Source organism: Chrysochloris asiatica, unplaced genomic scaffold, assembly GCF_000296735.1.
Source record: "Chrysochloris asiatica unplaced genomic scaffold, ChrAsi1.0 scaffold00003, whole genome shotgun sequence".
Lineage (NCBI taxonomy): Eukaryota > Metazoa > Chordata > Mammalia > Afrosoricida > Chrysochloridae > Chrysochloris > Chrysochloris asiatica.
The window spans coordinates 44,688,411-44,715,080 of NW_006408521.1; the positions used below are offsets into that span (position 1 = coordinate 44,688,411).

The following is a 26,670-nucleotide window of genomic DNA, read 5'->3' on the forward strand; positions in this document are numbered from 1 at the left end:
GATTCGTAATCACTACGTTACCAAAGCTCCTTAGTTATGTTTTATATACATGTAATTATGTTATAGATATAGACATCAATTAAATTTTTCTTGAATGTTTTTTATCTGAAAATTTATTTGCATCAGTCTGTTTCAGTGTCTGTGATGGAGAACATGTTATTTGCTTTTCTCCTTGTTGTTATTGTTAAGTGCCATTGAGTCAGTTCCAACTCATAATGACTCTGTATAGGTAGGGCTCCTTAGATCTATGAATATGGCTCATTGGATTAACGTAACTTGATAGGATCAGCACTGGACTAAAAATCACAAGGTTAATGATTTAAACCCACAAGTTGCTCCTTAAGAACCCTATACAGTGTTGCTGTGAATCAGAACTGACTTGGCAACACTATTGTAACAACAATAAAACTGAGCCAAGCTTGTGTTTATAAAATAAAAACCAGTGATATAATTTATATTGGAAAATTTTATTGCATAGTATGTTAAGTGTCGTCAAGTCAGTTCCGACCCATAGTGACCCTGGATAGGGTTTCCAAGGAGCAGCTGGTGAGCTTGAACCACCGGCCTTGCAGTTCAAATGGCTTTGCAGTCTGGTGCATTAACCCACAGCGCCACACCAGGACTCATTGTATATTATATAATTTGTTAATGTGGTGCTAAAAATACGAATTTTAGACTACAGGCTTTGGTATATATCACAGGTTTTGAATGTAGTACTTTTGTTATTCAATTCTGAATATTTTCTACTTTACAATATTATTTTTTCTTTGACCTGTGTCTGAAGTCTATGATCCTTAATATTCAGTATATAGAGTCTTTGTAGTTATCTATTGGTTATTGATTTCAGATTTAATTAAATTTGCTAAGAAAACATCGTTGTTGTTGATATTAAGTGCCGTCAAGTCTGTTCCGACTCATAGCAACCCTGTATAGGGTTTCCAAGGAGCAGCTGGTGAGCTTGAATAGCCAACCTTACAGTTCAAACCGACCTTGCAGCCCAGCGCATGAACCCACAGCACCACATGGTATGAACCATACTAGTTATTTGAAATGTGTTGATACTTGCTTTATAATGCAGTGTGCAGTTTTCATAAATGGTCCCTCATGTGTGCTTCAAAAGGACGTACTACTCATCAGGTTCCTTATCTCCACTAGATACAATTTGATAATTTTGGTGTTTAAATCTTCCACCATATTTATTAATTTTTGAGATCTGGTACTGAGAGAGGTTCCTCATTGAGATTTGTGTGTTCCTCCTAGTTGTTCTGTCATCTTTTTCATATAGGTTTGGGGGCTTATTTTTGATGTTGCATGTTTAGAATGATTATATCTTCCATACGAATGGAACATTTTGCCATCCCATGGTTACCCTGTGTATCTTTGGTATTAGTTGCTTGGAACTCAGTGTTTCTGATGACAGTGTATCTGCATAGCTGTTTCTTTGGTCAGTAGTTGACCAGTGGATATTTTTGTGCCCTTTTGCTTTCAGTTTATGTAGGTAGATTTTTAAGATTCAGTTTATTTGTTCTGGAGCGCTCAGTATAGCGGACATATTATATTTGTTGATACCTGTGCTTTACTTCTTCCGTGCCCTCTGGGTGTCTTTTTGTCTTTTCCACCCCTTTTGTCCTTGTTTTGTATTGAGTTGCTTTCCTTCTTACTTTTTCCCTCTAATAGTTAGGAAGACATACCAATTACATCTATGCTTTTAGTGGTAAAAGCCTTAGTAATTTTAACATGTACACTTCAGCATTTTCACCCTACTTTGAGCAATGTTAGGGCTTTAGAATACTTGAATTTTACTTGTTCTCATCTAGTAATATACCGTTCATTCAGTTTATTTTCTGTCAACTTCTCTCTTTTTGTTTTCTACCTCATGGCTGACACCATCACTAATGTTTTACATGACCCTGTATATTTCTACGAACCATGTTCCTTTGCTCATATTTTCTTGCTATAGTTTGGATATTCCAACGGATCCTCTCCTTTTCTCTGAAGTAGATCTTGATGATCTTCTGGTGACAGACTCATCTTTTGTTTATTTTTAAATCGGTTTATGATGAAAATCATTGCTTGATATAGATTTCTGAGTAGTATCCTCTCCAACCATCCCCTTGGCCACGGCACACTCATTAAATCATTCCACTGTTTCCTTCTGCTGTTGCTGTGTGTATTTGATGTTTCATATTTGTTGTTGTTGTTGTCAGGTGCCATCGAGTCGGAACCGACTCACAGCAGAACGAAACAATGTCTGATCCTGGGCCAACCTCACTACCGCTGCCACACTTGACGCCATCAATGATGCCACCTGGCCAATCCATCTCGTTGGGGGTCTTCCTCTTTTTCTCTGACCATCCATCTTACCCAGCATGACATCCTTCTCCAGCTACTGTTCCCTCCTGACAATATGTCCAAAGTATGAGAGACGAAGCTTAGTCATCCTGGCCTCCAAGGAGCACGCTGGCTGCACTTCTTCCAAAACAGATTATTGGTTCTTTTGGCAGTCCATGGCACTTTCAGTATTCTCCTCCAACACCACAACTCAAAGGCATCAATTCTTCTACGATCTTCCTTATTCACTGTCCAGCTTTCTCATCCATATGCGGTTATTGAAAATACCATGGCTTGGGTCAGGCGCTCATATTTAGAATGATTATATCTGAGAACTTATTTCTAATCATATTATTGCTCCCTTCAGAGTTTATCTGTGTTTCTCAGTGCTTTTATGATTTTCTTGTGTGTGTGTCCTGCAATTTCAGCATTATATGTCTTCCCATAACTCTTTATATAACATAAAAGAGCATTTACATTTATATTTAGTCTCCTTAAGATTTGTTGGACTGTCTAAGTTTGTGTATTGGTTTGTTTTACCAGTTCTGGAAAGTTCTCAGGTATTATTTCTTGAGATCTTGCCACTGCTTCTTTTCTGTCCAAAAGTCAAATTATATTTGAGTAGACACTCTTTTAACAACCAGTCTCCTAATTGCTATAATTTCTTTTTGTCTTTGTTGATATTCTGGATGATGACTTCTGTTCCATCTTCCACTTTACTTCAGGTGTATATAACCTGTTGTTGAGTCCATCGATTAAGATTTAAATTTCAGTTATCTGAAATTTCATTTCTAGGATTTTTGGGTTCCTTTTTAGTTTTTCTTGTTTTCTGTAACGTTGAAACCTTTTTATAATGTTAAATATTCTAATTTTACTGTTGTCTGTGGATCTCATTTTGCTGTCTGTTGTTTCTTTTGTCTCTCATTCTCGGTACTTTCTTACTTTGCATTTAATACATTTTGGCTCCTCATTTTTCTCAGTATTCTGTATGTGGAAATACTTTGAGGACTTGGATGAAGGTGAATTTCCCTGGACAGCAATTGTATTCATTTGTGTCATACTTTTTAAAGCAACATTAATCTAGGACAAATTTATGGTAATTTTTCATGTGTGCTTGTTATCATTATATTTTTCCTGTGTGGGTTGTTTGATCTCAGGCGTCAATCAGATGTGTGTAATGAGGTTAGAATGTTGGACTTTGGATGGAGTACTTTGATGCTCCAGGCTAATGAGGAGCCTCTTAGATTGCTCATTTTACACCAGATCAAGTTACTGTTATCGCTCTGACTCCCGAGTTCCAAGGTGCCAGTGAATCTACTGATCAAACTCATAAAGGACCTTAGGGCAAGTCTGTCCTCAGGCTTTCGTTTTTCCTCTCTGGACTGCTAACATTCACCACCTGTCTGGATTACATTTTTTTTTGCCAGTTCATAGATCGTTGTAAGAAAAGTATGTATGTGTTATTTTCAATGATCCAGGTGCCTATCCCATAATTTTTCAGGTAGTAAAATTTGAACCCTTGTTTTTCCAATTCCTTAAAGTGAAAAATAAGTAAAAAGAAGAAAATAGCATGAGTGATTGTGTGGGCTATATCCTCCTCAGACTATGTCAATATACATTCTTTTGTTTTAAAAAATGATTTTATATTATATCCTGATTTCTTAAGTTAACTACGTATCAAGACTGCCTTCTTTCTTTAAAATGTTTATCTTTTTTTCTAACAGTTTTATGATCTTTGCCAATGGTTAGGTGTTAAGACCAAACCAAAGTGACTGCCATTGAGTGGAGTCTGAGGCTGCAAATCTGTACAGGAGCAGAAAGCTTCATGTCTCCTGAGGAGCAGCCGGTGGGTTTGAATTGCCGACCTTGAAGTTAGCAGTCCAGTGCTTATCCCACAGTGCCTCCTTACTCATTGTTTTTGTTAAGTGCCATTGAGTTGGTTCCAACTCCTAGTGACCTTATATAGGGTTTCCAAAAGCAGTTGGTGAATTTGAAGCGTCACCCTTGCATTTCATACCGACCTTGAGGTCCAATGCTTATCCTACAGCTCCACACTAAGACTGCTTATAGTAGAAATGAGGTCAAACTTTGGCTAATATTCCACAAGTCAGAGTTTAACTTAAAATATATCCCTCTTGACTTTAGAAGCTAGCTCAAGAATAGATTTGATGTGCTGAGCATTAATGACTGAATGCCAGAAGAGTTACAGGAATACATTATATGTAAAGAAAGTGAAAGATCATTAAAAAGATAGGAAGGAAGGAAGGAAGGAGGGAGGGAGGGAGAGAGGAAGGAAAGAAGAAAGGAAGGAAGGAAGGAAGGCCAAGAAAATAAAATGGATATCAGAAGAAATGATGAAATTTGCTCTTAAGTACAGAGTACCTAAAATGCATGGGAGAAATTATGAAGTAAAAGAACTGAACAGAACACTACAAAGGGTGGCTTGAAAAGACAAAGTAAAGTATTACAATGAAATGTGCAAAGTCCTAGAATTAGAACACCAAAAAGGAAGAACGTAGCCATCATTTCTCTGTCTGAGAAAACTGAAAATTCAAGCCTCAAGTTGCAATATTGAATTTTATTCACAGGAAATTGAATGATGTAGGAAGCAAAGAAGATAAAAGGAAATGTACAGAGTCACTGTAACAACAACAACAAAAAAGTTGATGTTCAACCATCTTAAGAGGTAGCTTGTAATCAAGAACCGAAGGTGTTGGCCAAAAAAACAAAAAGCAAGTCTCCAGGAACTGATGGAATACCAACTGAGATGCTTCAACAAGTGGATGCAACCCTGGAAACACTCATCTGTCTGTATCAAGAAGCTTGGAAGCCTTCTTTCTGGCCAGTTGGCTAGAGATGGATCTATATCTCTGCCATTTCAAAGAAAGACAGCTAGATGGAATGTGAAACCCATTGAATAACATCATAAATATCAGATACTACCAAAATTTTGCTGAAGGTAAGTATAAAACAACTGCAATTGTATATCAACAGCAAACTGCCAGATGTTGAAGCAAGATTCAAGAAGAGGATGTGTCACACTGCTTATGTCAAATGGATTTTGGCCAAAAAATAGAGTGCTAGAATAATGATTACTTGTGTCTTATCAACTATATGAAAGTATTCAACGGTGTGGATTATGACAAATCATTGATAGCTGTTGTTAAGTGTCGTCGAGTCAGTTCCGAGTCATAGTGACCCTTCATAGGGTTTTTAAGGCTTTAAATCTTCAAGGGAGAAGAAAGTCTCATCTTTCTCCTGTAGAGTGACTGACGGGCTTGAATCACGGACTGTGTGGTTGGCAGTCCGTGCTTCCAAATTATGGATAATATTTTGAAAAATTGCTACTTATACATGCTGAAGAGGCAGTATTTTAATAAACAAGGAGATACAGAGTGGTTCAAAAATGAAAAAGGTGTTTGGCATGGTTGTATCCTTTCAATTTATTCAATCTGTTTGCTGAACAAATAATCTAAGAAGTTGAACTATTTGAAAAGAATGTGGCATCCTGTATGGAGGAAAATTCATTGACACCTGTAATATGCAGACCATATAACTTTGCTTTCCAAAAATGAAGATACCTTGAAACACTTACTGATGACCATGAAAGACTACAGCCTTCCGTATGCAAAGGGAAACAAATCCTCACAACTGGACATGTAGAGAACATCACAGTCGGTGAAGAAGAGATTGAAATAGTCAAGGATTTCATTCTACTTAGATCAGTAATCAACATCCATAGTAATAGCCCTCAAGAAATCAAACAACAGGTAGCTTTAGGCAAATCTGCTGCAAAGACTTCATTGACGTTTTAAAGAAACAAAGATGTCACTTTGGTGATTCGGGTGCATCTGACTCAAGCCATTGGTGTTTTCAGTTGCTTCCTTATGCACATGACAACTAGACAGTGAAAAACGAAGAATGGCTACGTTCAAATTTTAGTGTTGGTAAAGATTATAGAACATACGATGGGTGTCCAAAACAATGGACATATGAGTCTTAGAAGACATACTACTGGAATGCTCCTCAGAAGTGAGGATAGTAATGAGCCTAACACTTACTTTGGACACATACTCAAGAAAGACAAGGGATTAGAACAATATTTGGCTGAGTAGAGAGTCAGCGAAAATGAGTGAAACCCTTAATGACAGAGATTGGCACAATTGCTGAAACGTGTTTGTCTGCTGTGTTTGACACCTGTACCCGCTCAAAAGCAGATTCTTTTGTCTGTGTATGGGTTGTACTTTCCTATTTCCATCCATGCTGTAACTGTTTCTTGATGACTGTACATTAAAAAATGTATATAGTAGCATCTCTAGGATACTGGTTTCTCTTCCCTTCCTGGACTTTGTTGTTTGTTTCCTTATTTATTTGTTTATGAGTTGGTGGACTCATTGAGTTAAGTCTGTTTCCCCTTCAGTATGTATTCACTGCGTAGCTCCTCAGAGGGTGTGGTCTGGGGATGCACGAAGTCACCTGGAGTTGCAGTAATTTTAAAAGGGCCTTCTTTAAATATCTCATCTAACCTCTCCGTTAAGCTCTCTGGCTCTTTGCTAGTACCAACTTAGCTGTTAGCCTCCACTTAAAAACCCCAAACCAAAACCATTGAAGTTGAATTGGTTCCAACATGTCGTGACCCTATAGGACAGAATAGCAATCCCCACAGTAGGTTTTTGGGCGCAGACTGCTGCATCTTTCTGCCTCAGAGCATCTGGTGGGGCATGGCACTTTAACCGCTGTGCCACCAGGATTTTAGTCTTTACTTAGGATTAATTTTCTGCTCTATTGTTTTCACTAAAGCCCTGGGTTATTAACAGCTCCATTTGAACCTGTTTTCAATGGCAGTCTGTGAGGCTGGTCTTTCAAGTTTGTTCTGACCGCAGGGGGCTCTTCTCATTCCAGTCGCCCTACCCCTCTGTTGTCTTCTGTGGTAACCAGTTAGGACTTCAAACCAGTTCATAGAAGCTCAGTCATGACCAATGGCAACAAGGGCAGTGTACACAGTGCTTAGCAACTGTGTCTTGTGTGGCAGATGTTGACCTGAGTAGAAATCAGAAAGTGAAGCCCTATTCGGAGATGGTGGTTGACGCACATTCAAAGTCACATGGTCAGCTGTCATCTTTTAGTAGAACACAGCTTCCTGTTTCTTACTCTGTAGAAACCCACTATACAAGAGATTTGGTTGCTATGGTGGGTCATGACTGAACCGGTTTGAAGTGGTACAAATCCTTGAGTAATCTAGTAGGTTGTAGTTTAGCTTATTGTTCTCATAGAGCTTTGTGTCCTGTCTTAATAGCTCAGTATAAAAAATCTCCACTGTCTTTGAGAGTTCCCTTAGGTTTGAACTATCCCACACTCTGTCCAAATAATGTCTGTTCCCAGGATCGAGCTGTAGGGCTCTCTCACAGCCTCTTGCTGTGCTTCAGAGTTGGAGGTGACAACTCTGCTTTATATTCATGGTGCTGAATGGGGGCAAGAGTCTCATGTCTTTTCAGCTTACCTCCTTCCTTGCCCTATGAGTGAGTTGGGGTAAGGGTGAACAGGGTCCCAGTGCACTTAGCTTGCATCATTAGCTTCAATCCTATGATGGAAGTTGGATGGAGGATGAGATCTCAGGTCTGTTAGCCTCTTTTTTTCTTTTACTTTTTTTAAAATAAAACTTTAGCAACTTACCTATTGGGGGGTCATGAGAAATTCTGGCATCCTGATTCCTTGGGTGAAATATTGTTGCCTTGCACTGGGCACTGGGTGGATGACTAAGAGAAAAGTGTTCACTTGGGGAAGAACTAGGAGAAGAGGAGCAGGTCATGGTGTCAGATGTCAGGGACTCTTGATGTTATTATAAAGATTTTGTAGATTTTCTTGAGTAAATGTTCTTTATTTGCTATTGCCTTTAGTACAGTTTTCTGAGACCTAAAGTGGATTTGGAGTCCTGGTGTGGCACTGTGGGTAAATGTGCTGGACTAAAAAGTTAGTTTGAATTGCACAGTCAGCGGTTCAAACTCACCAACTGCTCCTCGGAAACCCTACACAGGGTCGCTGTGGGTTGGAGCCAACTCAATGGCACTTAACAACAACAACATATGTACTAATTATACATGCTCATGTTCCAAACCTTTGTTTGCATGAGGGATTTATTTAGAGTACTTACAAAGTATTGATTCATATTGCCATGAATCTTAGTCACATACCCTTTTATCTGGTTAGATGTGGTTCTAAACCACATCTCTCAGAGTAACTGCCTAATTTTAAAAAAGAGCATTACTATTAATTTTAATGTTTCCTTAAAATGCATGGGATTTTCAACTACACATCATTATAGATGAGCCTCACAGTGTGAACAAAAGAAGGCTTATACTCATGACTACAAACTATATAATTTCATTTATTTAGCAAAAATATCAAAATGAATCGTAAGTGGTTAGAATCAGAATAGCAGTAATATTCTTCCTCTCTTCTTTCAAACTGGATGTTGGTTACTTAGTGTTCCATTTGATGAACATTCATTGATTCTTAGGCTTATGCTGTGCTTACGTTTCTGGTCCCGGGTTATAATAATCTGTTCCTAACCGTGTCTTTAAGACTTTGTAGGTAAGTCGAACCAGGTGCATATGGATTTATTTATTTATTTAGAGGCTTGATGCTTCTTCCATGATTTACAAGCTGCACCTGAAGGAAGGAAGGTGATTGGGATGAAGAATTTTTAATAGAGGTGGGTTCCCCAGTTTCAAACTTAGGACAAATTTGCTTTAAAGGGCAAGTACCAGTTGTCCTTCACTCGGATGTTCTGAATCTGGGGAATGCCAGTACTTAAATAAAAAATGAAAACGTATATTCTGGGGTCTAGTATGAGATTTGTAGTTTTACCTAACTGTAGATATAAATTTATTATATCTAACTCATTATTTAGATTGTTATTTAAAAATGAAGGTGTTTATGTTTTCTATTTTTAAGGAGTCTTGTTTTCTACATGTATAAATGGAAAAATAATAAATTCAAAATATATGTTATTATGAGTACAAGCAGTTCTATTTCATATTATGTTTCCTCAAAGCATTTTAAGAGACCATGACTTTCAAAATTAAATTAAAATATTGCAGTGTAAAGATATTTATGAGTTGTTGAATAAAATAAATAAAGCATGTTTTTTTTTTTTCACAACTCCAGGGAAAAGCCTACTTGGAAGTTAGATCCTTTATTTAATATATATAACCAGGGAGGTCTTTTTATCCTGTGTAATACATTTTCAAATTTTATTCTGTAGGACTATTTTGAAAGAAAGTGGGTTTGCCAGATACCTTCATTCAGCTGTTCTTATCAATGGAGCTATGCTTATTTTTGGAGGAAACACGCATAATGACACTTCTTTGAGTAACGGTGCAAAATGTTTTTCTGCCGATTTCCTGGCATATGACATAGGTATGTATCCGATAGGATTATACAAAATAGGAAATAGCAGAAATTTTTCATATAGAGATTGGTAAATACATTAATTGATGACGTGTATCGTTCATTTTAGAGATTAATTCAGTGAAAGATCATGAATGGAATTCTCTCTAATTTCAACAAGATTCAGGTCCAAGAGGACAGAGTATTTGGGTGAATCAGGGTGGAGAGAGTGGAATAGGAGAATCTAGGTTTGAGCGTCCTTTTAGAAGGCTTTTGTGTATTGCGCCCGAAGCCATATTGCAACCCTCGTGCATTGGTTCCTCTTTAAGTTTTGATAATGAGTTGATAGGAAAAACTATCAAACTATGTATATTATATATAGTAGAAATGTAAACAGTTTAGATTTACAGGGATGAGTGAAATCATATTTAAATTATACCAAATACTGTGGTGGTGGTGGTGGTGGTGGTCCGACATAGACGTGATTCGAACTCATGGTGACCCTCTATGGGGTTTCCGAAGCTGTAAATCTTTACAGGAGCAGGAAGCCTCATCTTTCTCTCTTGGAGTGTTTGGTGTACTTGAACCACTAACCTTGTGCGTAACCCACTACACTACCAGAGCTCCTTTACCAGATAGATGTGAGGGGGCTTCAAAAAGTTCATGGAAAAATGGAATTCTTCCACGAACTTTGTTTTTTCTTTCTTTCATTTTTTGGTGGGGGGCAAAAGGAGCAGACACAAGCATACGTACAGGAACCTTCCACAAACTTTTTGAAGCCTCCTCTTACACTTAGTAGGGATCTGGGAGAACTAGGGAAAGGGCTTAGAGAAAGTAGAACTAAATAAGTCAGATTTTTGAGACAAAATGAAACCCAGAAAATACTTAGGAATGGAAGTAACGGGATAAAAATATTCTTCAAAAGAACCAGAAATGCAGTACTCGTGTAAAATTTGCATACATTTATTTATCTTTATCTTGTCTTACCAGTTTGTGAACATTAAATGCACGTGTTTATTGAAATACTAAATTCAGGTATTCAGTAGATCATTGTAGAGAAAACACTCCTTCCCTGTGTATCATATTATGTATAAAACTTAGCTGTGATCTAAGGGAGAAAAGAGAACTCATCTTCAAAGATATAAATACTGTTGTTGTTGTTGTTAGGTGCCATCGAGTCGGTACCGACTCATAGCGACCCTGTGTACAACAGAACAAAACGCTGCCTGGTCCTGGACCAACCTCACAATTGAGCCCATTGATGCTGCCACTTTGCCAATCCATCTCGCTGCATCTTCCTCTTTTTCTCTGACCCTCCACCTTACCAAACATGATATCCTTCTCCAGTGACTGGTCCCTCCTGTCACTCTGTCCAAAGTAATGGAATAAGACAATTAATTATTCAAAAGAACTAGAAATGCAGTTCACTTGTAAAATTTATTTATGCTTTATCTTGTCTTACCAGTTTGTGAATATTAAATGCATGTGTTTACTAAGATACTAAATTCAGATATTCAGTAGATCATCATAGAGAAAACATTGCTTCTCTGTGTATAATATTATAGGGGAGAAAAGAGACCCCATCTTCAAAGTTATAAATATTCGATAGACTCTTTTACAGACGTAAACACAAGACAAAGACAAACAGATCATCTGGGTGAGGGAAATCATAGACACCATGAATGAGTTTCCAAAGTTCTGTCTCCATAGGGTGACCTTTTATAGGGCACAGAGAACAAAGGACTCTCTTTCCACAACCCGCTGCAGCCACACGCATGCTGGCCTGTGGAAGGCTGGGAGGAGACTCTTTCAGATAGGAACGTTTGCAGTCTCTGAGGCTCTCAGGGTATGACATCACAACTAGGTGACCACTAAAGGATGTGTCCAGGAATATTCAATGAAGGAAGTGGCCCCAACCCCACTTTAAAATATACTCTATTTCTGACTCTTGTAATTAAGCTGTCAGAGGTGCATGAACTACTCAAGGTAAAGTGGCATCTGAACACTTAAAAGTTGTTGTTGTCGTTGTTAAAGTGCCATCGAGTCGGTTCCGTTCCAACCCTTAGCAACACTGTATAGCGTTTCTGAAGAATAGTTGGTGAACTCGAACCACTGACCTTGTGGTTCAAACCGAGTTTGCAGTCCAGCGCATTAATCCACAGCGCCACACCAGAACTCCACTTAAAAGGAGTGAACACTTAAAAATAGGCACGAGATGGAATTAAATTCTGCTAGACTGAAATTGAAGTCCTGGTGTGGCGCTATGGATTAATGTGCTGGACTGCAAAGTCAGTTTGAACCACAAAGTCTGTGGCTCAAACTCCAGTCGCTCCTTGGAAACCCTATATAGGGTCACGATAGGTTGGAACCGACTTGACAGCACTTAACAACAACAACAAACAAGGCTGGAGTTGTTCACAGGCAAAAACTTTCCAGACTTCATGCTCTATAGCAGCTAATAATTGACATTTATTTAGCAGTGCTGAAGAACAATCTTTAATTGATAAGTGTCAGTAAAGTAACATACTAAATTCTAACTTATTAAGAAACATTTACAATTACAGCCCTGGATCCACAGTGGTGGTTAAGTGTTGGACCGCTAATTGAAAGGTTAGCGATCTGAACGCACCTGCTGCTCTGTAGGTAAAGGTGAAGTTTTCTCCTGCAGTAAAGATTTATAGCCTTGGAAACCCTATTCGTGGTCTGATTCGGAACCGACTCTATAGCACACAACAACTGCAATTGTTTGTTGTTAAATGCTGTCCGATCCATAGTGACCCTGTATAAGGTTTCGGAGGAGTGGCTGCTGAGCTTGAACCGCAGACTTTGCAGTTCAAACCGACTTTGCAACCCAGCGCATTAACCCACAGTGCCACACCAGAACTCCACAACAGCAAAAATTGTTGTTGTTGTTAAGTGCCACGGAGTCGGGTCTGACTCATAGCGACCCTGTACAAGGTTTTGAGGCTGTAAATATTTATGGGAGCAGAAAGATGCCTCATCTTTCTCCCGCGGATCAGCTGGTAGTTTCGAACTGCTGACCTTGGGGTTCGCAGCCCGATTCCATAACCACTACACTAAATGCCTGCTAACTGCTAGGTACTATGCAAAGGGCTTTATGTGTGATATCTCTAACCTTTTTAAAGCCTGTGAACATGTTTATGTATTATCTTTCTTTTCAGAAGATGAAACAGAGCAGAGTAAAAGTAATTTGCCCAAAATTGTGTAGGAATTAAGTGGTAGAGCTAGCTTTTGTAACTCCCAGCTTGGTAGTCTTTGCATTTGACTGCACCATTGTGTGTTTTAAGTTCTGACAACAAAATGCCCAAGGCTTTATGTGTGTTTTGTATGATCCAAAAGGAGCTGTGACCTTCTTGGGTGGTCTGTCAGATGTGACACAAGGAAGTGAGACTAACATGGAAAGGCCAGAAACAAATAGGTCCCAGAGAGTGGGAGTTCCTGCACCCATAACTCAAGGCCATAGAGTGACATTTAGGGGAGAAGGTAACAAACAACAAGGTATCTTGGTTTTGTGGGTCTCCATTGATTGGGACATTTGGAATCATTGGGTTGTACCTAGTTAATGAGTACCTGGTGTAGGGTGATCAGGATGGGTGCTTAGTGACTTAGAGTGTGAGAGTCTGATAGGGGAGTGGCTGGAAAGTAGACTTAATCAGGTTTTCCAAGCGGGGAGCAGCCTGGCCTCCAACCATTGCCCCAAGACAGCATTTAAAGAAAATGTTGTTATATAATGTTTAGTATGGTTTATTTCTTAAGGGTATGAAAAGAGATGAACAAATATTAGTTTCATTTTTCAGGCAAATCATTCAGACTGGGGAAGAATAGCATATTTTAAATAGTTTAGTATTTTAACTTATAATTTTGCCCTATGATAGCTTTGCGGTTGTTACTAAGCGCTGTCGAGTTGGTTCTAAGTGATAGCGACCATGTGTAGGGTTTCTGAGGAGAGGCTGGAGAGGTTGAACTGCTGACCTGGTGATTCAATTCGACCTTGTGGCCGAGCACTTATCCTACAATAAAAACACAAAGCAACCATATAATTCAACAAAGGACAAAAGTGTTTTGTTTTCTCTCAGTTGATCATTTCTTATGTAGTTTCCAGTGAAAGTTCCCTCAAGCCATCAGTGTTTATTTCTCCTGGGTTTTTAGTATCAAATGTTGGAATATTTCCAAGGAAAATAGTTTTTTACATTTTTAGTATTTCAGAACATTTCTATCAAAATGATTGTTTTCCTTAGGAATATATTTTGGTAGAAATAAAACATTAGATAATGAACCAACTGGAAAATCTATCTGTTGAAAAAAAATATCATGCTACTGTTTTTCTTTCTATGGAAAACCAAACCTACTGCTTCATTGAGTCGACTCTGTCTCATGGTAACCCCATGTAGGATTTCTAAGGCTGTAAATCTTTATGGGAGCAGATACTCTCACCTTTCTCCTGAGGAGCGGCTGATGGACTTCAACTGCTGACCTTACAATTAGCAGTCCAGTGCTTGTCCTACAGCAACATCCTGACTTCTTTCTTTAGTATATGTTGTTGTTAAGTTCCAGCCAGTCAGTTCTGACTCACTGTGACCATATATAGGGTTTCTGAGGGAGTAGAAAGCCTCATTTTATCCACGAAGCAGCTGGTGGGCTCAAACTGGCAACCTTGTGGTTCGTAGTTCAGTGCATATCTTACAGAGGCGCTGCACTTTCCTTCCCTTTTTAGCATTAAGTGCCATTGAGTTGGTCCTGACCCATAGTGACCCATAGTGACCCTGTAAAAGGTTTCCAAGCATAGAAGGTTCAAACTGACCTTGTGGTCCAGCAACTTTACCTGCAGTGCCACACCAGGACTCCTCTTTAGCATATGCTGTTGTTGTTATTAAGTGCCATCAAATTGATTCCAACCCATAGCGACCCTGTATAGGGTTTCCAAGGAGTAGCTGGTGAGCTTGAACCACTGACCTTGCAGTTCAAAAGACTTTGCAGTCTGACGCAACAGCACACAGCGCCACACCAGGACTCCCTTTAGCATATAATTCACGAGAATTCAATGGCATAGAATAGGCACTGGATTTTGAACCACAAGGTTGGCAATTCAAACTCAGTAACCTTCTCCATAGGAGAAAGATGAGGTTCTTTGCTCCTGTGAAGATTTACAGCTTTGGAAACGCTATACAGGCTCACTGTTACTTGGAACAAACTCACCAGCATGTAACAACAACAGCAACATTTAACTGGAAGAAGATACCTGAAGATTTAGGTAACTGATTTGTGTTGTATGATGTTTAAACAGCTAGGAATATTTGTGCCTATCTGTGACACTGTAGGATCAGCACTGGACTGTTAATCTCAAGCCCAGCAGTTCAAACCTACCAACCATTCCTTGGAATCCCTACACAGGGTCACTGTGACATGGAAGTAAATCGATGACACTTAACAACAATTTCTCATTGTTTTGAAATGTACTGTCACCTCATTACCTTTTAATTTAGCAACTGTCATGAAGTTTTGCATTCACAGCTCTCCTATTATTCATAATTACTAGCTATCCAAAGCATATGATAATGATTTTTATATATATGGCTGCCCCTTGGCATTCCTTCTGAAGGGAAGGATCTGAGGATCTAATTCTCTTGAGTTTATGCTGTGGGCATCTGTGCTGGAAACTACGCAGCTGATAAAAGAGACAGGGCAGGTGAATGAGACTGAATTGAGTGTAACAGCATGATGTAGTATTTAAAGTCTTAGCTTATAAATCTAGCTTGAATTCAGATTGTAGAATGGGGAAATCTAATATTCTTATTACTTTAAATGTTATGATTATTGCTTTCATGAAGTAACCATATTCAAATTTAAAAAGTAACAGATTTTTCAAAAGATCTTTGCTGAACCGTCACCTTTCAGTAAATTATAAACCTAAAGGATCAAGAAGGATCCTGTTGGCTCAACAGTTAAGCGCTTGTCTGCTAACCTCAAAGCTTGCATTTTGAACCTACCATCAGTTCTGAGGGAGAACTATCTAGTGTTCTGCATCTTACAAAGATTGTTGTTGTTGTTGTTTAGTGCCATCAAGATGGTTCTGACTCCTAGCGACCTTGTATAGGGGTTCTGAGGAGTGGCTGGTGGGTTTGAACTGCGAACCTTGTGGTTAGCCTGTGAGGCAGGTTGACTATGTCACATGGGGTTACTATGAGTGGGAATCTGTTCGATAGCACACAACAACAAAGATTCAGTGGAAAAATAGAGCTCACTGAGTTGATCTCACGTTATTAGATATATTTACACTTTAAAAGTAGTTGGTTGTAGAAAGTAAATATTGTCATAAATGTTAGTTTTCTAGAAAAAGTAAATAAAGAGATCTAATAGTAATGAGTAAGAAAAAGGGATCTAATAGTTTTATTTGCTTGGTCTTAACGTATCTTAAATGCTGCTAAGTGGCTTGACTGGGGATTTCAATGTTTATGAGTGAGAGGGTTCCATGAAGTGGAATTTCTGAGAGTGAGTCAAAAATTATCCGCACTCAGTTTGTTAAAACACGCATCCAAGTCCATGGTTGATGACAGCAGTGAGCGTGCACGTGACATGAGTGTGTCGAATATGTAAGTGACAGTGGGTTATGTGGCAAATCAATTGCAAATCAGTCATGGCTCTGTCTATGAAATAATCCATGACAGACTAGGTTTTTGAAAAGTTTGTGCAAGATGGGTACCGAAACAACTCACAGAAGGGCATAAACAGAAGCGTTTGGACATCTGCAAACAAAATTTGGGCTGATGCTTTTTAAAGTTTCTGAAAAAAAAATCATTACTGGTGATAAGCCACGGATTCATCCCTATGAGCCTGAGAGTAAATGGCAGACCATGGACTGGAAACATCCTTAGTTGCCAACCAAGAAAAAGTTCAAAAGTCAACCATCAGCTGGAAAATTGATGCTTACAGTTTTCTTGGCTTCTCAAGTGCCAGTGTTGAGACACTATCAGGAAAAAGTTCATTAATTAATAGTGCTTGTTACAGTGAGATGCTCAGGAAGAGCTGAAGCCTAAATATTGGATTAAATGCAGGGGACTGCTATCCAAGATCATTGTGATCTTGCATAACAATGCATGTCCACACACTTCTGCCCACACAGTTGACACTCTGTAAAAACTTCGTTTTGAAGTGTTAAAGCATGCTCCCTATAGTCCTGATCTTGCTTCATTAAACTTTCACCTGTTTGGTCCCCTGGAAGCAGCCCTTCAAGGATAAAGTTAATCTTTGATGAAGAAGTGAAGAAAGCAGTACATTCGTGGTTCACAGCTCAGCCTAAAATATTTTTAAATTAGGGAATATGAAAGTTTGTTGACAGATGGACAAAGTGTATTGAAAAGCAAGGAGAGTATGTTGAAAAATGATGTATTTGTCTTTTCTAAAAGTTGGTTAAAATAAAGTTTGCAGGCAGAGTGTGGATAAGTTTTGATTCACCCTTGTACTTTAACATTAAAATGAATTTTGAGGCAAGATTTCAAAATAATCAAATGAGTAATAATTCAGAGTTTTTAGTAGGCCTAGCAAAATTATGGTACTTACAAATGGTAATCATTCTTTAGTAAGAAAGTTCAGATATATTTAAGAGAAATCCCTTGTATGATAGTGGGTGATGAGCTGGGTTGTTAACCTCAAGGTCAGCAGTTCAAATCTATCAGTCTTGCCAACAGAGAAGGATGAGGTTTTCTGCTCCATAAATTTTAACAGCCTTGACAACCTATCCAGGGTCATTGTGAGTGGGAACCAACTTGATGGCATACAGCCACCACCTCCACCAAGAGAATGTGTGGAATTCTGAAACAGAGTGAAAGACAACTCAGGGTTGTATTTTTTTTTCTTCAACAAGAAAACAGAAACATGAAACTGTAATTTCCTGAGTTAGATTAATTCAGAATAAGGTAGGAGACAGTATTTGTGTCAAAAATAGATCTTGCAGAAAACATAACAGCTGAAACTTCAAATCAGATTGAACAAATAATTGTTGTTGTTGCTAAGTGCCATCGAGTCGGGATCCGACTCATAGCGACCCTGTCATAGCGACCCTGTACAGGGTTTCCAAGGAGCAGCTGGTGAGTTGGAACTTCCGGCCTTAAGTAATAATGTTGTTGTTAAGTGCCATTGAGTCCGTTCTGACCCATAGCGACCTTGTATAGGGTTTCTGAGGAGCAGTTGGTGAGCTTGAACCGCCAACCTTGTCGTTCAGATGGCTTTGCAGTCTTGTGCATTAACCCACGATGCCACACCAAGAGTTCTTAAAATGCCTGACTTATGAGTTTTACTGACTACATTAATTTCTTGGTAGGTGAAGAAGTAGTACTATATGTAATAAAGTGCATGGCTACCATTTTATAACAGTGTCCCCTTTAAATCCACGCACACTTTTTTCCAAGGAGCAGCTGTTGAGCTTGAACCACTGACCTTGCAGTTCAAATGACTTTGTGATCTGATGCATCAGCCCACAGTGCCACACCAGGACTCCCTTTAGCATATAATACAAGAGAATTCAATGGCATAGAATAGGCACTGGATTTTGAACCACAAGGTTGGCAATTCAAACTCAGTAACCTTCTCCATAGTAGAAAGATGAGGCTGTTTGCTCTTGTGAAGATTCACAGCTTTGGAAACGCTATACAGGCTCACTGTTACTTGGAACAAACTCACCAGCATGTAACAACAACAGCAACATTTAACTGGAAGAAGATACCTGAAGATTTAGGTAACTGATTTGTGTTGTATGATGTTTAAACAGCTAGGAATATTTGTGCCTATCTGTGACACTGTAGGATCAGCACTGGACTGTTAATCTCAAGCCCAGCAGTTCAAACCTACCAGCCATTCCTTGGAATCTCTACACAGTATATGTTGTTGTTAAGTTCCAGCCAGTCAGTTCTGACTCATTGCGACAATATATAGGGTTTCTGAGGGAGTAGAAAGCCTCATTTTCTCCCATGAAGCAGCTGGTGGGCTCAAACCGGCAACCTTGTGGTTCGTAATCCAGTGCATATCTTACAGAGCCGCTGCACTTTCCTTCCCTTTTTAGCATTAAGTGCCATTGAGTTGGTCCTGACCCATAGCGACCCATAGCAACTGTGTAAAAGGTTTCCAAGCATAGAAGGTTCAAACTGACCTTGTGGTCCAGCAACTTTACCTGCAGTACCACACCAGGACTCCTCTTTAGCATATGTTGTTGTTGTTGTTAAGTGCCATCAAATTGATTCCAACCCATAGCGACCCTGTTTAGGGTTTCTTCTACACTACCAGAGCTCCTTTGGAAACCCTATACAGAGTCGCTATTAGCCAGAACTGATTCGATGGCACTTAACAACAACAACAATTCTATATAGGTGCCCTGGTGTGGCATTGGACTTCTGACGTTAAGGTTGGCAGTTCAAACCCATCAGTCACTCCTTGGAAAACCTATACAGCGTTGCTATAAGCTAGAACTGAATTGAAAGCACTTCACAATAACAACAATCCCATGTAATTTAACACCACCTGCCAGATTTTGATTATTGAATTGGTGTGAAGCTTTCTGCTCCCGCGAAGATTTAAAGTCTTGGAAACCTTATACAGTGTTGCTATGAGCTGGAACCAATTTAACGGCGCTTAACAACAACAACAACAGCAATCTGGTCCAGCCGTTTTGTGTTGAGGTCCTATTAACTTCAGATAGGTCTCTTGGGCCGGATCTAAGACCCCTCCATGTAGGCTCTATCCCATGTGGCCCCCATGCGAAGTGAGCTTTCATACATTGTGTGTCTTACTGCACCATGGCATTGCAAGCCATTCTAATGTAAAGCACTCTCCCTGCTGCGCCACTGAAGTAGTTGGCTCTTCTTTTTCCCTCTAGATGTCTTGGGTGGGAGTCAGACCCCATTCCATGATGTCCTACAACGTCAGGGACATGCCTTTCAAAGTTCTCTGAGTAGTTCCATTGGAACCCCCCTCAGAAGACTTGAGGTAAAGATTGTAGTACTTCTCATACTTCTCTTTGATCGGGGGTGGTGGTGGGGAGGGAAGTCCACAGCGCAGTTCTCTCCAAATATACCCTTTTCACAAAATTTGCCTTTTAAAACTCTTGATCTTTTTCTATTCTCAAAATTGGAAAGGAGATTCAAAGTATGGCAGTGATATTGAATATTTCTATGAAAATTTACACAGATTATTGTTTTGAATATAAACATATCTAGGAGTCCTGGTGTGGCACTGTGGGTTAATGTGCCAGAATGCAAAACCATTTGAACTGCAAGGTTGGCAGTTCAAGCTCACCAGCTGCTCCTCAGAAACCGTATACAGGGTTGCTATGGGTCAGAACTGACTCGATAGCACTTAACAACAATATGTGTATAGGATTCCTGGTGTGGCACTGTGGGTTAATGTGCCAGACTGCAAAGCCATTTGAACTGCAAGGTCGGCAGTTCAAGCTCACCAGCTGCTCCTCGAAAATCCTATACAGGGTCGCTATAGGTTGGAACTGACTCGATGACACTTAACAACAGATATATGTATATGTATATGTATATGTATATATATATATATATATATATGTATATGTATATATATATAAATATATATTCTATATGATAGGTCTTGGTAGGAATTTAACATAGTATGTTGGAAGTTGATGGGTTTATAAACTCTAGTGTGGGTGGTATTTGTTGTTGTTGTTGTTAAGTGCCATTGACTTGGTTTTGACTTATATCAACCTGATATAGGGTTTCCAAGAGCAGCTAGTGAGTCTGAACTGCCAACATTATGGTTACAGTCCAGTGATTATTCTACAGCATCACACTAGGGTCAATGCTGTAGATGGAATTAAAATGTATCTATTGATTGCTGTCTTGAACTTATTTTGGACTCTAAATTTACTGAGAATAGCTTAGCATTTGAATGAACTAACTGAAGGATATTTATTTTGTAAGGGATACTTTAGAAATGAATTTTGTTGTTTCCTTGCCAGACACCAATTCTGTTTTGACTGATTAACATACTGATACAGGTTGGATTTCTTCAGAAGCACTGACCCAAGGACTAGCAAACACATAGTTTACTTGGGAGGCATTTCTGGAAACACTGGTGATGGAGGAGTGGAACATGGCAGTGAAAGAAACAAGTCAAGTCTGTTTTACCAAGCATGTAACCACTGTGGCAAGTGGAGGTCAAAGTCATTGAAACTTGGAGACAGTGTAGAACATTTCTCAGTACTGTTCCAACAGCAGAGAAAGGAAGCTGAAATATTTGTCTGCTAACACTGTGATGAACACCAAAGACCATAGTCTTTGGTATGATTTGCATCTCAATGTAAAGAAAACAAAAATCCTCACCACTGTACCAATTAACAGTGTCCATATAAACGGAAAAAATATTGAAGCGGCCAAAGACTTCATTTTGCTTGGATCAACCATCAACACTCATGGAAGTCAAGAAATTAAAGTATTACATTGGGCAAATCTGCTGCACAAGACTTCTTTAAAGTGTTGGAAAGCAAAGGTATCAGTTGGAGGACTAAGGCACGCCTGACCCAAGCTGTGGTATTTCCAATAACCTCATAAGCATGTGAAAGCTGGACAATGAAGGAAGACCATAGAAGAATTGATGCTTTTGAATTATAGTGTTGGAGGAGAATATTGAAAGAACCACAGACAGCCAAATGAACAAACAGATCTGTGTTGGAAGAAGTACAGCTAGAATGTCCCTTGGAAGCCAGAATGGCCAGGCTTCATCTCTCATACTTTAGAAATACTATCAGGAGGGACCAATCCTTGGAGAAATAGATCATGTTTGGTAAAGTGGAGTGTCATTAAAAACTAGGAAGACCCCCAACTAGATGGATTGGCACAGTGACAGCAGCAATGGGCTCAGGCTTAACAACGATTGTAAGGTTGGCCCAGGACTTGGCAGTGTTTCGTTCTGTTGTGTATAGGGTCACTATGAGTCAGTACTGACTTGATGGCACCTAACAACAACAATTAACAACAACAGTATGTGTATTGATTAAAAGTTGATTTTTTTTTAACTTTTTATTGTTAATTGGTTGACGATGTCCAGAGCAGATCAGCTTTACATTCCATAATTCATACACGTTTTGCTTCGCCTCATTGGGTATAATCCCCACAGTGTAACATCACTGTGGTTCTTGCTTCCATTCCCCCTCCTCCTAACCCTTCTAAACTTGGTTGTTGGGTAATTGTTGATCTTTTGATCTTAAGTGGGAATTATTCTAAGGTGTGTGCACTCATTAGGTTATGATTCTCCTTGTAGAATTGTCTATCGTTTGGCTTATTGCATTGGGAAAATCTGCTGCATAAGACCTCTCTTAAAGTGTTCAAGAGCAAAGATATCAGTTTGAGGACTGAGGTGTGCCTGACCCAAGCCATGGTATTTTCAATAACCTCATATGCATGTGGAAGCTGGACAGTGAATAAGGAAACTAATAGAAGAATTGATGCATTTGAGTCGTGGTGTGTGAGAAGAATATTGAAAGTACCATGGTCTGCCAGAAGAACAAATAAATCTGTGGTCAAAGAAGTACAGCCAGATTGCTCCTTAGAAGTAAGGCTGATGAGACTTCGTCTCTCATACTTTGGACATATTATCAGGACATGTTTCCCTCGAGAAAGACATTATGCTTTGTAAAATGGAGGGTCAGTGTAAAAATGGAAAGACCCCCACCACCACCAACAACAACAACGAGATGGCAGTGGCAGCAGCAAGGAGATTGAGCATACCAACGATAGTGAGGATGGTGAAGGCCCGGGCACTGTTTCGTTCTGGTTGTGCATAAGGTCGCGATGAGTTGGAGCCAAGTTGATGGCACCTAGTACCACCACCACCACCACCACCCATTGCTTCGCTGAAAAGTGAGCCATGGGAGTGAGCCATGCCGGCCCAGTTTTTCTGTTCTCTCACTGATTCTATTCAGCTTTCTCTTACAGGTGGTACTCAGCCCATCTCTCTGTCCTCTTCTCTGGTACTCAGGGTTCCAGAGTCACCAGCTGTATCAGTTTCACTCGGTCTCCCATGTCTTCATTACAGAGGGTTGGGCTAGGTATGGAGTTGTTCTGATACCGTTTTTGGTATCGCCTCCACCATCTTGGCCCAGTTTATATCTATGGTTTTCTTTTTATCCATCTAGTCTTGAGTGTTAAACACAGCCTGTGGATTTTTTCTAGTGAACTTCCACTAGCAAATTAAAACTGACTTGTGAATTTGCATTTGAAGCGGAATAGTAACAGAATCTTTTAAGACTGTCCTTAATGTATCACAGGTGCATATTTTCATGAAAAAAAATAGCCGATGAGTATGCGTTTTCCCCTGCGCAACTTAATGCATGACTATTCATATCAACCAGCCTCTAAATTTCAGCTTAAGTTCTTAATGTAATTGTGTGGCATCTCATAGGTAAATAGTTCTGACAACACAGTTTCTGGATGATGAAATGTGGGTTTGAGTAAATAGTGATTCCAACTTCTTGTTCGTATTTGTTTGTAAATTAATATTTAGTACTGTGTTGTTGTTAAGTGCTGTCAAGTCAGTTCTGACCCATAGTGACTCTGCATAGGGTTTCCAAGGAGTGGATGGTGGGTTTGAACCACCAACCTTGTGTCAACCACTGTGCTTATTGTACAGGGCCACACCAGGACAGGCATTTTATCTGTATTCCAGGGAGTGTTTTTTACTTGGGTGTTTGTTCTTTGCGACCTTTCTCTTGGTACGCAATGGCGCTGTCCATTTTCATGGTGCTGATAACTATGGGAAATGTACATGAATCTGTCTAGTCTTGGACTGCTTGTGGAGTGACCATTGCCTGAGTGCTCTCAGAATATATTTTCTTCTTGGCAAGAAATATGATTATAGATTTCAGTCAGACATATTAATAATGTAAGAGACTTTAAAATGTAAGGATGAGAATAGAACTACATGTAAACAAGTCACATTAATTTGGTATTGAGCTTTAGAGCATTTGATAACTTCTGCATCTTAAAGGAAAACAAATCTATGTTTTGCAGAGAATCCCGATCAAAAATGAGAAAACTCAGTAGGAGAGTTTATCTAGCTCGACATTCTATTCAATAGCTGTTACAAAAACTGGGAGAGATAAGAGGAAAGCCTATTTATAACAGCTGCTCCTATCTTTTTTCTTTCCCATCCCACAGAAAAGACCTTGCAGGTGGGCAAATAATATCAGCATGAATTTCTGTATGGCTATAGAAACCCGATATAGGATTGCTATGGGTCGGAATCGACTCGATGGCACTTAACAACAACACCATAGCTATAAACATCACTTACCTTGCAGAAGCTTTTCATAAGCTGCAGTTTAAATTAAGTCCTTTCTAACAATTTTAAGGGTGAAAAACAGTTTTCCTGCTCTTTCAAGAGACTACAGAGGAAAATCCATGTTTATTATATTGTATCAGCCAGGGTAGGTTATGTTATAGTGTGGTAACAAACATGGTCACAGTTGGGGTTCTCTGGAAAGCATGCCCTGAGACAGAGTTTAAGTTCGGATCAACATCTGTGTAAGGGATGTGAAGGAGGCAGGATTGGACAGAGGAAGAAATCAAGTTTGGTTGCAGACTTTGCAGCCTTAGCCAATCCCATGGGGGAACTGTAGAGTGAAAATGGACCCTCAAGAGTGATGTCTCATTAGGATGAAACATTCCCTCTGTTACTCTTATCTCCTTCCAAAAGTATTTCTCCCTTGGGGACCAGAATTGTAACTAGGAGTGACTTTTACGCGTTGCTTCCTACACCTGTGTATTCTTCCTATTGGGGACATAGCACCGTTTAAAAGTCTTTCCTTTAAGGTGTATGCTGCATTCAGGTACTTCATCTGTACCTGTCCAAAGTTCTATCAGTTTGTGTGGGATCCCTTCCTCATCTCTCAAACATTATGTAATTCCCTAGATAGTGGTGCTGATTAAAAATTCAATGGGTAGGAAAAGAAAACCCATACTCTATCTGTTCTTGTCATAATGAATTGTTGTCCTTTCCAGGGGTGATGGGGCCCAATGTCGTCAACTTGCCACCAAACATCCTGTTGGTCATTGGGGAAAGGTCATACCAACGTATCAAAATTGCTCTCATGTTGGACATTTGGTGGTAACAGCAGCTAGATCAGCTTTGTTCTGAAGGCGTTCATGCTGTTGGGCTTCTGTATAGCCTCCATTTCTGTCATCACAGCTCCTTTGCTTGTGCGTCCGTTGTGTTAGCCTGGGATGGCGGCATCGCACTTGGGAAAGTGGTGGGATCAGTGAAAAACAGGAAGACCCCCAACGAGATGGATTGGCACAGTGGCAGCAACAATAGGCTCAATTGTAACAATTGTGAACATGGCGCAGGACCAAGCAGTGTGTTTTGTTCTATTGTGGCGTAGGGTTGCTATGAGTCGGAACTGACTCGACACACCTAACATCAGCAGTGATAGAGGCATTTGGTTGCTTGGTTACCTAATGCCTTGTATATGGTTGACATGAACATGGCCAGGCCTTTATAACCCTACTTTGATCAGTTATTACTTGTGATCCTTCTTGGAAGCGTGTGACCTCTGCCGCTGAGGTAATTCCCGAAGCAGCTTGCAGTTGATGTTTGCTGACAGCACTCCCAGCAACTCAGACAACCAATGTTTTCTGGTCTGGTGATCTGGTAGCATATATTATGTCTGCTGAAAAGCCTCAAATTTGAAAGTGTTTTCATTAATTAAAGGAACCCTGTTGGCACTGTAGGGTCAGCACTAGGATGCTAACTGCAAGGTTGGCAGTTCACAATCCACCTGTTGCTCCTCAGGAGAAAGAGAAGCATTCTGCTCCCATAAAGATTTCAGCTTTGGAAGCCCTACATGAGGTCACTATGAGGTGGCGTCGACTTGATGGCAGTGGGTTTGGTTTGCATTTAGTATTTTTCGGTAAGCATTAATAAAAGGTGTACCACTCAGGATACAGATACAGTGTTGGTTGGCTGGGTATATCACCCATTGCCATCACTCAGTCTCTCAGGGACCCACGGTGACAAAGGACTTTGTTTTCTACAATAACCTGTGGAAGAAGTAATAGAATATCTCTCATTAGCAATTAAATGGTTCCATCTAGAAATGGAGGCGTTACTTCAGCTACTTGCATTTCAGTGGCCAAAGAAAGTCACATGACTACTCACAACTTGTAAGGGATGTTGAAGTGTAATTTCACCCTGTGCCCGAAGAAAGAGAAGTGGAATATTACTGAACCTTACCATGTTGTTGTTGTTGTTAAGTGCTATCGCGTTGGATCTGACCCATAGCGACCCTGTATAGGGTTTCCAAGGAGCAGCTGGTGAGCTTGAACCGCCGACCTTACAGTTCAAATGGCTTTGCAGTCTGGTGCATTAACCCACAGTGCCACATAAATATAGTTTTTAATTCTTTATAACTTTTAGTATAATTGAAGGCGATACCTTGAAGATAATAATAAAGCCTTTCCCTCCTACCACCATGTATGTTAAAAGGCAAAGTGCGCCCAGAAATTTAATTGTATTCTATTATTGCTTATCAGAATTAATTGCTCTCTTGTATAATTAAAATTTCATGACTGTGTTACAATGGTTCTGTTCTGCTGGGACTTGTGGACTTTAATTTTGTTTGTTTGTTTGTTTTCTTTCATCGCATAGTACGCTTGTTTATATCAAAAAAGGATAAAAGTTCAAATATGGCTCTGGGAAAAGTGGTTTTCCAGATGGAAAATAATTAAAATAGATCCTTACAACAAGTGCAAAAATAAATTCCAAATAGAATCCAGACCAAAATAGTAGAAGTCATTTTTACTTTAGAAGTAAAGCTCAGAAGATTATATTAAAAGAAAATCAAAGAGCTCATCTTTTAAATCTTGGTTCAGGCAGTAAAAAACACAAACCATAAGGAAACCAATATATTTGACGAAG

General features: G+C 39.5%; 1 protein-coding gene across 1 annotated transcript in view; it reads left to right on the top strand.

Annotated features, from left to right (window-relative positions):
• ATRNL1 (attractin-like 1) overlaps positions 1 to 26,670 on the top strand; it is an 827,041-nt gene that overhangs the window by 127,462 nt on the left and 672,909 nt on the right. The window contains exon 10 of the mRNA XM_006831380.1: positions 9,596 to 9,750. Coding sequence (XP_006831443.1) covers positions 9,596 to 9,750 — 155 coding nt within the window. The remainder of the gene's footprint in view (positions 1 to 9,595; positions 9,751 to 26,670) is intronic.